This window comes from Otolemur garnettii, unplaced genomic scaffold (genome assembly GCF_000181295.1).
Source record: "Otolemur garnettii isolate 467f Iridium unplaced genomic scaffold, OtoGar3 scaffold00001, whole genome shotgun sequence".
Classification (NCBI taxonomy): domain Eukaryota; kingdom Metazoa; phylum Chordata; class Mammalia; order Primates; family Galagidae; genus Otolemur; species Otolemur garnettii.
The window spans coordinates 26,728,901-26,741,452 of NW_003852396.1; the positions used below are offsets into that span (position 1 = coordinate 26,728,901).

The 12,552-nt window shown below is 50.7% G+C and overlaps 1 protein-coding gene across 1 annotated transcript in view; it reads right to left on the minus strand.

Annotated features, from left to right (window-relative positions):
* Positions 1-8,392, minus strand: part of MOGAT2 (monoacylglycerol O-acyltransferase 2) — a 13,801-nt gene extending 5,409 nt beyond the window's left edge. The window contains exons 1-2 of the mRNA XM_003780889.3: positions 8,302-8,392; positions 5,915-6,093 (exon numbers count right to left, since the gene is read on the minus strand). Coding sequence (XP_003780937.1) covers positions 5,915-6,093; positions 8,302-8,392 — 270 coding nt within the window. The remainder of the gene's footprint in view (positions 1-5,914; positions 6,094-8,301) is intronic.
* Positions 8,393-12,552: the final 4,160 nt, after the last annotated feature.

Consider the following 12,552-nt stretch of genomic DNA (forward strand, 5'->3'; position numbering starts at 1 on the left):
AGTCTTTTTCTGTCACCCTCAGTAGGGTGCCATGGTGCCAGGGTTCACAGCTCTGAAAAACAACCTCCAGCTCTTGGACCTAGGCAATTCTCCTGCCTCAGCCTCCCGAGCAGCTGGGGCTACAGGCACCCGCCACTAAGGGCCGCCAGGGTGGGGTTTAACCCACCACTCTTGGTATATGGGGCTGGTGTCCTACCCACTGAGCCACAGGCGCCACCTCAACACATACAGACTTTTTTCCTATTGTTCCCTAAACAATACAGCATAGCAGCTATTATACATGCATTTACATTGTATTAGGTACCGTAAGTAACCCAGAGGTTTAAAGTGTAGGGGAGAATGTGCTTAGGTTATATGCAAATACGATGCCATTTCATTCAGAACTGGAGCATCTTGGACTTGGGTATCTACAGGGGTCCTAGAATCCCCCACGGATACCAGGGTATGACTATAAGAATGATTGAACCTTTGGACCTGGGAGCAAGCATCACAAGCTCCATCAAGGGCGGATTCTTGTTATAACAGGTTGAGTACCCATGCAGACAGGGAGGCTGGCTCTGGTCCTGTTCACCATCCCCATGGTGGAAGCATCTCCTCCCCCAGTGGCTCTCTGCTACCCCCTCCTCGGACCTTCATTGTTCTTTGTCTTCTCTCTTTCCTCTGCCAGGGCAGCTACTTACCCGGGTCTGGTCAGGCCTGCAGTGTGGAGGATGCTTCAGCATCCACCTGCCGGTGTAGATTGAGTGGGAGAGGGAACTGCTGTCAGTAGCAGCTTCTGAGTAAAGTGGGGTGAAGGTGGAGGTGGCGGGAACTGAGTTAATAAATTGCTCCTGACTAGTTACTGGGCAGGCTGTGCCAGGTAGCTGAGCCTACACAGATTGCTAGGAGCTGCTAGGGCCCGGCCTTTCAGTGTCCCCTGCTCTGAGAGCCTTGTCCCATACCCAATCTCCTGGCAGGAGGTTGCCTGATAGGACCTCCCAGGCCCTGCAATTTGTACTGCCTTGGACAGGGGCAGCCCTTTCAAGTCTGGCTCACTTTGCCAGGCTGTTAGCAAGCCGAAAATTTCAGTTGATTACTCCTAGAGCATTCCTATTGCTGCCTTTGGGGCCACAGAGGCTGGCCTGCCTCCCTCAGTGCAGCCTGAGCCACTCTTCCCCATCCGGGCATAACAGTATCACATTCTTCCATCTCCTGCCACTTGGCCTCTGGCATTCCCTGCCACCTGGCCTATGGGTTATCTATGATTCTGCAGAAGACCCATTGCCTCCCCAGACAAGCACAAACCTCTTCACTTCATACATACTAGGTATGGTAATAGAGACAGAACAGAGAAATCTCTGGATATTCTCACTGGGAAAGGTACTTTCTCAGGAATACACCACACTCAATGGACTGAAACACTTAGATTTTCATTTTCTGCTATTGGGAGGGTAATTTTTTACCTCCATAAAGGCACTTTGACAACATCTATCAAAACCAAAAAATGCAACTCATCTTTTAACAAATCCACTGCTGAGGAATTTAGCCAACAGAATTTCTCACAGTGACACAAAATGACACAAAACGACATCTGAACAAAGTTATTAACAGAAGCCTCATGTTTTGGTAATATCAAAAACTGCGCTTCTTGGGCTGGGCCCAGGAGCTCACACCTGTAATCCTGGCACGCTGGGAGGCTGAGGTAGGAGGACTCCTAGAGGTCAGCCTGAGCAAGAGGGAAATCCATCTGTACAAAAAATAGAAAACTTAGCTGGGCTTTGTGGTGGGTGCCTGTAGTCCTTCCATTCAGGAGGCTAAGGTGGGAAGATTTCTCTTTTTTTTTTCTTTTTGTTTGAGACAAGAGTCTCACTATGCAGCCCTCGGTAGAGTGTGATGGTGTCACAGCTCACAGCAACCTCAAGGGCTTAAGCAATTCTCTTGTCTCAGCCTCCCAACTAGCTGAGACTATAGGTGCCTGCCATAACACCCAGCTATTTTTTTGCTGTAGTTGTCATTGTTGTTTTAGCAGGCCTGGGCCAGGTTTGAACCCACCAGCCCCAGTGTATGAGGCCAGTTCCCTAACCACTGAAATATGGGTGCTGAGCCAGGAAGATTTCTTGAGCCCAGGAGTCTGAGGTTCCAGTGATCAAATATGATGCTATTGCACTCAAGCCAGGGTAACAGAGTGAGATTCTATCTCAAAACAAAACAAAAAACCAGACTGACCACAGTGGCTCATGCCTGTAATCCCAGAACTCTGGGAGGCTGAGGCAGGTAGATTACAAGTTAGAGACAACCTCAGCAAGAGAGAGCACTGTCTAAAAATAGTGAGGTGTTGGCTCCGTGCCTATGCTCAGTGGTTAGGGCACCAGCCACAAACACCAGGGCTGGTGGGTTTGAACCCGGCCCCAGCCTGCTAAACAACAATGACAACTACAACAAACAAAAAATAGCTGTGTGTTGTGGAAGGCACCTGTACTCCCAGCTCCTTGGGGGTCTAAGGCAAGAGAATCACTTGAGCCCAAGAGTATGAGGTTGCCGTGAGCTATGATACCACAGTACTCTACCAAGGTGACAAAGTAAGACTCTGTCTCAAAGAGAAACACTAGGTGGGTGGCACCTGTGGCTCAGTGAGTAGGGCGCCAGCCCCATATACCAAGGGTGGCGGGTTCAAACCTGACGCTGGCCAAAACTGCAACAAAAAATAGCCGGGTGTTATGGTGGGCACCTGTAGTCCCAGCTGCTTGGGAGGCTGAGGCAAGAGAATCACCTAAACCCAAGAGGTGGAGGTGTACTATGTGACGTCACAGCACTCTACTGAGGGTGATAAAGTAAAAAAGAAAAACACAAGGTGACAAAGTGAGACTCTGGGTCAAAGAAAAACAAAACAAAACAAAAAGCTCTGGCATCTGGCATCTGGCATCCATTCAAATGTACACCAACAGGGCCTATTTAGACAAATTGTGAAAAATCCACATGTGTTGCTCTGGCCCTGGGGAAGTACAAAGCAGCCCTTCCTGTCCTCAAAGGGAAGATGGCCATGACAGCTTGTTAGGTGAAAAAGCAAGAAACTGGACAATGAGTGCAGGACGTCACAGCTATGCAGGGAATGGACGACGCTTCTGCTTATACACACACACACACTAGACATTGGTAGTCATAGCTGCCTCTGAAGACAGGAACTGGGGAGATAGGAGGTAAAGTGTGAGGACTTTTCTTTCTTTCTTTCTTTCTTTCTTTCTTTCTTTCTTTCTTTCTTTTTTTTTTTGGAGACAGAGCCTCAAGCTGTTGCCTGGGTAGAGTGCTGCAGTGTCACAGCTCATAGGAACCTCCAACTCCTGGGCTTAAGCAATTCTCTTGCCTCAGCTTCTCGAGTAGCTGGGACTACAGGCACCCACCACAATGCCCAGCTGTTTTTTGCTTGTAGTTGTCATTGTTGTTTGGCAGGTCCGGGCTGGATTCGAACCTGCCAGCTGTGGTGTATGTGGCTGGTACCTTAGCTGTTTGAGCTACAGGCACTGAGTCTCAATGAGGATTTTCATACCTACCTGCAGACCCTTTTTAATTTTTTCTTTTTGTGACTGGCTTCTTTCACTGAGCATAATGTTTTCTTTTTTTTTTTTTTTTTTTGAGACAGAGCCTCAAACTTGCCCTGGGTATAATGCTATGACATCACAGCTGACAGCAACCTCCAACTCCCGGCTCAAGCAAGTCTCCTGCCTCCACCTCCCAAGTAGCTGGGACTACAGGCACCCGCCACAATGTCTGGCTATTTTTTGGTTGTAGCTGTCATTGTTGTTTGGCAGGCCCGGGCTGGATTCAAACCCGCTACCTGAGAGCCTCAAGAGCCCAGTGTCCTGATGCTCCTTTATATAAAGCACCCACACCAGAGGCTTGTTTAACACTCACCATGTCCCTAGGGGGGCTGGCTGCAGAGTGACAGGCACTCTACCCAGGGCAGCAGCTTGAGACTCTGTCTCAAAAAAAAACTCCCAGGAAGAACTGATCAAAGCTCAGAAATTATCAGGCCACATGCACTGATTTTATAGCAGAGTGCAGAGGTTTGTGAATGTTGGGAGGAGCTCAGCAGAACTGGGATTCCCTGCTTTCTGTTCACCCAGGTACCTGCCAGTAAAGGTGTGTGGAAGGGTGGGAGGGTCTCTTGGAGGTGTGAGGGAAGGGAGGCTGGAGGGAGCAGCCCAACGCCTGCAGGCTCCCTGCCTAGGTCAGGCAGTCTAAGTGAGCAGCCTCTCGCCCTCTGCTGGCCACTCGTGGTGCCGCCCACCCGCGGCCGGTGGTGCTGCAATGGGCCTGCAGTGTGCAATAATCCTGCACGTAGAATTCCCACAAATAAGGACCAGTGTTCCAACAGTGTCCATAGTGCCAAGGTTGAGACACCTTCCTTAAGAGCCATGCAGTTAGGGAAGAGGCAAAAAGAGGAGGGGCGCGGAGCTGCCTCAGTATTATATCTGCCAGACCTGCAACAGGAAACACTCTGGCCACAAAGAGGGCCAGTTGTTGTCTTTAGGGGGCCCTTGGGCTGCCTAGGAGACACCCCCTGGAGAACTTTCAGTTGAGCAGCCCGGGTTCTGTGGAATGGCTTCCAATGGCCTGCCATCTGACCCTGAGGATCTCCAAGCCTCGCCTGCAGGTGTACCTTCCGCCTCAGTCATGCTGAATGCCAGGCTGGGGCTCAGAACCAACACTGTGGCAAGCTCTGGGCCTGCACGGGAGCAGCTGCCTTTGCAGGTCACCTTTCCTTTCTGGTGAGCACAGGATCCAGCTCACAAGTTGGAGATGAGACCAGAGGCAGAACCTAGAGGTCTGCTAGAGGTCAGAACCTGCTTCAGCTTCTCTTTGGCTTGGTACCTGATGCCCCCCACACCTTCCAGGGCTGATCACAGCACATAATCCCAGGGAAACCCTGACCTTCCTGGTACAGAAGAGATCCCCAGGGTGCAAAGTGGAGAGGCAGGGAAGGGAGTTCAGAATATTAAAGCTCAGAGGTCCTGAGACAGGACAGGGGACTCTGCTCATGGCTGTTCTCGGGACCCAGCAAACCCTGCTTTTGGTGGGGAACAAGACCCAGGAGGGACCCCTGTGGAGGGAGCACAAGTGAAGGGTGGGAGGACTGCCACCCTCTAGGTTCCCTAAGCTGCATCTTGCCCTGCCGTTAAACATCTGCCACACCTCCCGAGCAAGGCAGTTTCTGCCAGCAACTTTCTGCCCTCTGCCCAGCCTGCCCCACCCCTGCCCGGCCTGCCCTACCCCTGCCCGGCCTGCCCCACCCCTGCCCTTCACTCTGGAGGCCCTGCTTACCGGGTACCAGGGCTCCTGCATGCCCCTTGTTACACGGATTCTGCTAGTCCTTGGCCCCAGGCATCTCAGAAGGGAGCAAAGCAGGAGCTGTGATTCTGCCTGAGTCCCTCACACTCAGGCAAGTTGTTTACCTTCTGTGGGCTTATTTCTCCCACCCCTTTCCCTTTATCATCTGGGCACCTTATTTCTGGAGAGGCAGGAAGATATGGGGCTTCTGGGTGGGGTGGGAGAAGCCGTAGGTGTGAGGGTCAGAGCAGCAGGGCTCAGGCTCTCAGAGTCTTCTCCAGACCTGCTGCCACATCCCCAAGGCTCCTGGGAGTCCCTGCTGACTCAGTAAATAGCACTGGCTACTAGTTTGCGGAAAACCTGAAGGTGCTTTACCTTCTTTGTCTCAGAGACCACACAACCCACTGAGGTGTGAGGCATTATCTCCATTTTACATACAAGGAAGGGAAACCATAATCTGAGAAAAGCCTGACTCTTCCCCAGGCCACATAGTAGCTGAAGCCTCCTGCCTCCGAGCCTGGGAGCCATACTCCAGGGAGATGTGAGTACTATGATCCTGACCACACCCTAGACAATGCCTGTCCCCACTCCAACGAGCGCCAGCACTCACCGAGATAGGGAAATAGTCCCTCATGTACTTCCATATGGTCCAGCACCTGAAGGCCTGGACACGCCTGCCCCCCTGCCATGGTGTGTCCCAGTCCAGGTACCACCAGGCTGCATACAGGACAGCGAGGAACCAGAATCTTGTGAACAGGAGGCCTATGAAGCCCACAGTGCAGATCAGGGCTGGGGAGAGAAACAGGAGCTGTCAGGGGACAGAGGACTGACAAAAAAGCAGGTGACACTGCCCAGACTGAGGTCTCCCCCATATTCCTGGCACTAGCAGCACTGTCCTGTCCAGCCCTCAACCCCAGGAGAAAGAGATCCACTTCCCAGGCCTTCAAGGAAGAGATGAAGGTTCGGGAGGGAATGTAGCCAGCCCATGTCACTCTGGGAGCAGGTGTTTAAGCCCAGGTATGTCTAACTCCAAAGCTCAGTTTTTCCCACTGCATTAGTCTGCTCTATTCACTCCATCTCCCCTGCCCTGCCCCCTTCTCCCAGTATAGTCCTGGGCATTTACCAAGTGCTCAATAAATGGGATGGTCAAATTAACTGATTTTGTTTCTGTCTTTTAGAGTCTCAGAGCAAAGAGAGACCCTTTTCTGCCCAGCCTTTTCTGTCTATCCTCTACCACATTTCACTGAAGATAAATCCATCTGGGTCCCTCCTCATATTTAAATTCTGTGACTTCCCCATAACTTTGGGCACAGTGCAGACAGCTCAACCTGGCATTCAGGCTCCCCAGAACTGGCCCTATCCCTGCCTGCCCTGCCTCTTCCCTTTCCCCACACACCCCCAGTGCTCCATGCTCCTAAAACTCACTGAGCTCCATTCTCTTTGCCTCCAACACTCTTGTTGCTGAAAGGGGGGAGAGGAAGATGCCAACTCCCCGAATACCCCATGCATGAAGGATGCCACAGGGCCAGGGCCAGGCCCAGCACGGAATTCTCTGACCTATGGTTTCATGTCTCTTGCTGCAAGTGAATCTGTAATTTCTCTGCTCATCTGTGTAACAGGGAGAGCCTGGGATGTTTAAGGTGTTTAACAACCCTTAGAACAGAGACACGAAGGTTGGGCATGTGGCTCACGCCTATTATCCTGGCCCTCTGGGAGGCTGAGGCGGGTGAATTGCTTGAATCCACGAGTTTGAGACCAGCCTGAGCAAAAGCGAGACCCCCATCTCTATTAAAAATAGAAACACTGAGTCAAGAGGATCGATTGAGCCCAAGAGTTAGAGATGGCTGCGAGCTAGGATCCCACAGCACTCTACTCAGGGCAACAGCATGAGAGTCCGTCTCTTGAAAAAAAAAACAAAACCAGACACAGATCAATCAGAAGGGCTGCTAGGGGCAGGGTGCTAGGGGGTCTACTTCAACCAGGGATGAATCGTTTATGTACAAAATCACGGGGAGGTTCTGAGAGAGCATCTAAGTGTGCACATACGTGTGTGTGAAATGGCTGTTGACCTACGTGTACAGAATATGCCAATGTTTTAACAACCAGGATAATGGCATCTCTGTAGAGGCTCAGCCCCAGCCTTGTGGGTAGCAGTTCTTACTCAGGCTGGGCCGAGCAGATGAGATGAAGAATCCCACAAACTCCTACTCACTCTCCCTTCCCAATCCTCAGTCCTAGGCCCTTCTCAAAAATTCCTTTCAGTAGGGTTGGAGTTTGGGCAAGGGTGACCTCTCTGGCCACAAATCAATGGGGTGAGGTAGGTAAGGGGATAGGTCATGCTCCCTTCGTGAGCTCAGCCCAGGATCTATGCCATGTCCATGCTGGGCAAAGATGAGCACGTTTACTCATTTCCTCCACGACAGCCCTGTGAGGCCTGCATTGTTATCCCCATGCTGCAGATGACAAGGTAGAGGCTAGGCGAGGCCAGGCGTGAATCTGCCAAGGTCATGAACCTGGTCAGTTGTCCAGCCAGAGCCTCACCCTGGGTTTGCCTGGAACTCGGCATGCACATTCCCTGGTCCATTTTTAGCCCACACCTTTTCTCCCTGTCCTGTTCTTCCCTTCTTCCTCTCTTTGTCCCTCTTTTTCCTACCACCAGTGTCACTTTCCTCCTCTCTGAAAGGACAGAAGGAAATCCCTCCTCTCTGAGCAGGCTGAGGAGCCTGGAACTTTCCCACCACCACTCAGAGCCCCATCTCCCCCAGGAGCCTGTGGACTGGTCTCTGTCCTAGTGCCAAGGCAGAACCCACAGTGCAGCCCAGGAAAGGTAAGGGCAATGGCTTCTATCCCACCCCACCGCTGCTTCTGGCAGGCCCAGGAGGTCTCTCAGGGTAGGGGCTCTGAGTGCAGCAAAACCTCCTTTGCAACAGTGGACATGGCTGCTCTGCCCCACCCAGGTGCCACGGCCTTCCAGGCCCCAGCAGCAGCCCACCTTACCCAAAGCCAAGAAGGAGAAGACCCACTGTAGCACCGCAAAGGTCTGCAGCCTGCGCTCCCATGGCACGGACAGGGGTGCAAACTCCACCATGCTGGCCTGTATGCCCGGCTCCTGCAATTTCTCTAAAGCACTGCTGTTGTCTGAGGCACCCACTGGTATTTGTTCCTGGGCAAGGTTGTACAAGCCTGACCGGGAGGGTGCCCCACCCAGCTCAGGCCAGCTCAAGGCCTCCCTGCCCCCGCCCAGGCCCTGTTTCCTAGAAGAAACCTTTGAATCCCTCACCCCCTAAAGCCTGGCTGAAGTAGGAAGTTATGCAACCTCCTTAGGCAATGTCTTATCTGCCAGGCCACCTTTCTCTGATTGCTTAAATCTTGCCCTTCCTATCACCTGGTGAATGAAGCCCCAAGCGTAATATAATCTCAGTGACTTGGCCCCAACTCCCATCTCCTCTTCCACCATATGCATTGCCCCGCCTTCACATATATGCTGCCATCTAAACACTCTGCCCCCATCATCTCTTCCTACTCCTGTCCCATTTCTCCATTCACCTACACAACACAACTCTTGGAAGAGCTTTCTATATTCTGAGACTTCCCATCCTCACCTCCCATCAGTCCTCCCCCAACTCCACACTTTAGATGCCACCATTCCATGAAACTAACCTTGGCAAGTTCACAAAAGACCATGTTGCTGAATCCAGTAGTCAATTCTCAGCTCTCATCCTGACCTACAAGCACCTTCCACGTGGTTGATCACCTCCTCTTCTTTGAAACCTTTTGGCCTAAGGACACCATGCTTTCCTGGTCTACTTCCCAGCTCTTTGGATGCTCCTTCCTGGTCTCCTGTGTGACTCTAATCCTTTACCAGACTAACTGTTCCAGCCCTCTCTTCCTGCCTCTGTCCTTGGTGGGGGAGGGGGGTTATGGCCCGGTATTCTATCCACACACTGAGGAGTTCCAAATCTGCATCTTCAGCTCTGATGACTCCCGGGGGCTCTGAACTTAGATAGCTGGGTGACTGCTTGACATCTGCACTTGAATGCCTGACAGGCACCTCCATCCTGGCATGTCCAAACCTGAACGTGATTTCCCCCAGTTGGCACACCCGTTCCTCCCCTGCTTTTCTGCATCTCACTGAAGGGTACCTCTGCTGACCAGTTACTCAGGCCCCAGCCTGGGTCCCACTAGATTGTTTCTGTACCTCTCCATCCACACCTATTAGTCACCATGTCTTGTTGGTTCTTTGAAATCTCTCCTTTAAGATATACATAGATACAGAGGGTGTCCAAGAAATGTATACACATTTTAAGAAAAGAAGAAACTATTAAAATTATAATACTTGAGTAGCATTTGACTTCTGCAATTACAGTGGGTGCTCAACGTGACTTGTATTCATCTTTTCTTATTGCCATATAGACCCTCTGTATTTCTTTTTTTGAGACAGAGTCTCCCTATGTTGCCCTCTGTAGAGTGCTGTTATGTCACAGCTCACAGCAACCTGAAACTCCTGGGTTTAAGTGATTCTCTTGCCTCAGCCTCACAAGTAGCTGGACTATAGACACCTGCCACAATGCCTGGCTATTTTATTTTTTTTATAGTTGTCATTGTTATTTAGCAGGCCCAGGCCAAGTTCGAACCCGCCAGCCCCTGTGTATGTGGCCATCACCCTAACCGGAGCTACAGGCACCAAGCCAACCCTCTGTATTTTTTTAAACAGGTCCTGCTTTGTTGCCTGTGCTGGAGTACAGTGGTGCCATCACAACCTACTGCAACCTTGAACTTCTGGACTGAAGTAATCCTCCCACTTCGGCCTCCTAATTTGAGATTATAGGTACAAAAAATCAGCCTCATGGGCCAGGCAAGGTGGCTCACACCTGTAATCCTAGCACCCTAGGAGGCTGAGGCAGGTGGATTGCTTGAGCTCAGGAGTTCGAGACCAGACTGAGCAAAAGCAAGACCCCATTTCTAGGCTCGGCGCCTATAGCTCAACCGGCTAAGGCGCCAGCCACGTACACCTAAGGTGGCGGGTTCAAATCCCCAGCCCGGACCCGCCAAAACAACAATGACGGCTGCAACCAAAAAAAAAAAAAAAAAAAATAGCCGGGCATTGTGGCAGGCGCCTGTGGTCCCAGCTACTTGGGAGGCGGAGGCAGGAGACTCGCTTGAGCCCAGGAGTTGGAGGTTGCTGTGAGCTGTAATGCCAGGGCACTCTACCCAGGGGGACAGCTTGAGGCTCTGTCTCAAAAAAAAAAAAAAAAAAAAGACCCCATTTCTACTAAAAATAGAAAAACTGAGGCAAGTCGCTTAAGCCCAAGAGTTGGAGGTTGCTGTGAGCTATAATGACACAGCTATCTACACAGGGTGACAGCTTGAGACTCTGTCTCAAAAAAAAAAAAAAAGAAAAAATTAGCCTGGCATTTTTTTTTTTTAAGCTATGTGATGTCTAGTCTGGTAAATCTTTCCTTTTAAATGTAAATTTAGAATTGAAGGATGTAATACACACAGAAAAATGCAAAAACCCTACAGAGTGATGCATTTCACAAAGTGAAGCGCCACCCTGATCAACAACATAACCAACACCACCTCTGGCCTTGCCAGCTACCACTCTCCTCCCTGGAGGTCACCACCATCCTCGTCTCTATGAACTTCATAAAAAGTGAATCATTTAGGGCCAGGCGAGGTGGCTCATGCCTGTGATCCCAGCACTTGGAAAGCCAAGGAAGGTGGATTGCCTGAACTCACAGGTACGAGAAAAGCCTGAGCCAGAGCAAGACCCTTTCACTAAAAATAGCAAGGCCTTGTGATGGGCACCTGTAGTCCCAGCTACTCAGGAGGCTGAGGCAAATCTACCAGGGCGACAAAGTGAGACTCTGCCTCAAAAAAAAAAAAAAATAAGATCATGTTTCTGAGAGTCCTCTGCCTCCTGTATATCTGCGGTGCATTTGTCCCCCCTGCTGTATGTTAATCCATGTGTGAATATGCCCCAATTTATCCATTTTACTGCTCACTGGCTTTTGGGCTGTCACCCGTTTCTGGCTATCATGAATTGTGCTTCCACGAGCATTCTAGTACACATCTTTCGGGGCACATTTCTAACCATTTTTGTTGGGTATGTGCCTCATGGAATAGAACTGATGGGTCTCACGGTACATAGCCATACTGTTTTCCAAAGTGGTTGGAGAGATTTGCATTCCCAGCAGCGCTGTGTGAGAATATTGGTTGCTGCACCTCCTCCTCCACACTGTAGCCATTTTAGTAAGTGTGTAGAGGCACGTCAATCAGTTAGAGTATTTTCCCAGGAAGTAATATGGTTGAGCACTTTTTTTTTTTTTTTTTGAGACAGAGCCTCAAGCTGTTGCCCTGGGTAGAGTGCCGTGCCATCACAGCTTACAGCAACCTCCAACTCCTAGGCTCAAGCGATTCTCCTGCCTCCACCTCCCAAGTAGCTGGGATTACAGGCGCCTGCCACAATGCCCAGCTAATTTTTTTTTTTTTTTTTTTTTTGGTTGTAGCCATCATTGTTGTTTGGCAGGCCTGGGCTGGATTAGAACCCGCCAGCTCAGGGGTTTGTGGCTGGTGCCTTTGCCACTTGAGCCACAAGCGCCGAGCTGGCTGAGCACATTTTAACACATTTGCTGGGCCATTTGTTTTTTTGTTTTTAGGTAGGGTGTCACTCTGTCACCCTGGGTAGAGTACTGTGGCATCATAGTCACAGCAACCTCAAACTCGGACTCAAGTGATTGATCCTCTTGCCTCAGTCTCCTGAGTAGCTGGGACTACAGGCACCCACCACAATGCCTGGCTATGTTTTCATTTTTATTTACTTTCTTTGACACAGAGTCTCAGTCACCCCTGGTAGAGTGACATGGTGTCTTAGCTCACAGCAACCTCCAACTCCTGGGCTCAAGCAATTCTTTTGCCTCAGCCTCCGGAGAAGCTGGGATTACAGGCACCCACCACAACACCTGGCTATTTTTAGAGACAAGGTCTCACTCTGGCTCACACTGGTCTTGAACTCATGAGCCCAGGCAACCCACTGCTTCAGCCTCCCAGCAGGCTGGGATTATAGGTTTGAGCTACCACGCCCAGTCTTCTGGCTATCTTTTTAGAGACATGGTCCTGCACTAGCTCAGGCTGGTCTCAAACGCCTGAACTCAAGCAGTCCACCCACCCTGCCTCCCAGAGTGCCCCACATGGCCAGTTTGCTGACCATTTTGATGCCATTTTCTGTTCTGGTTCCAGTCTTTTGTT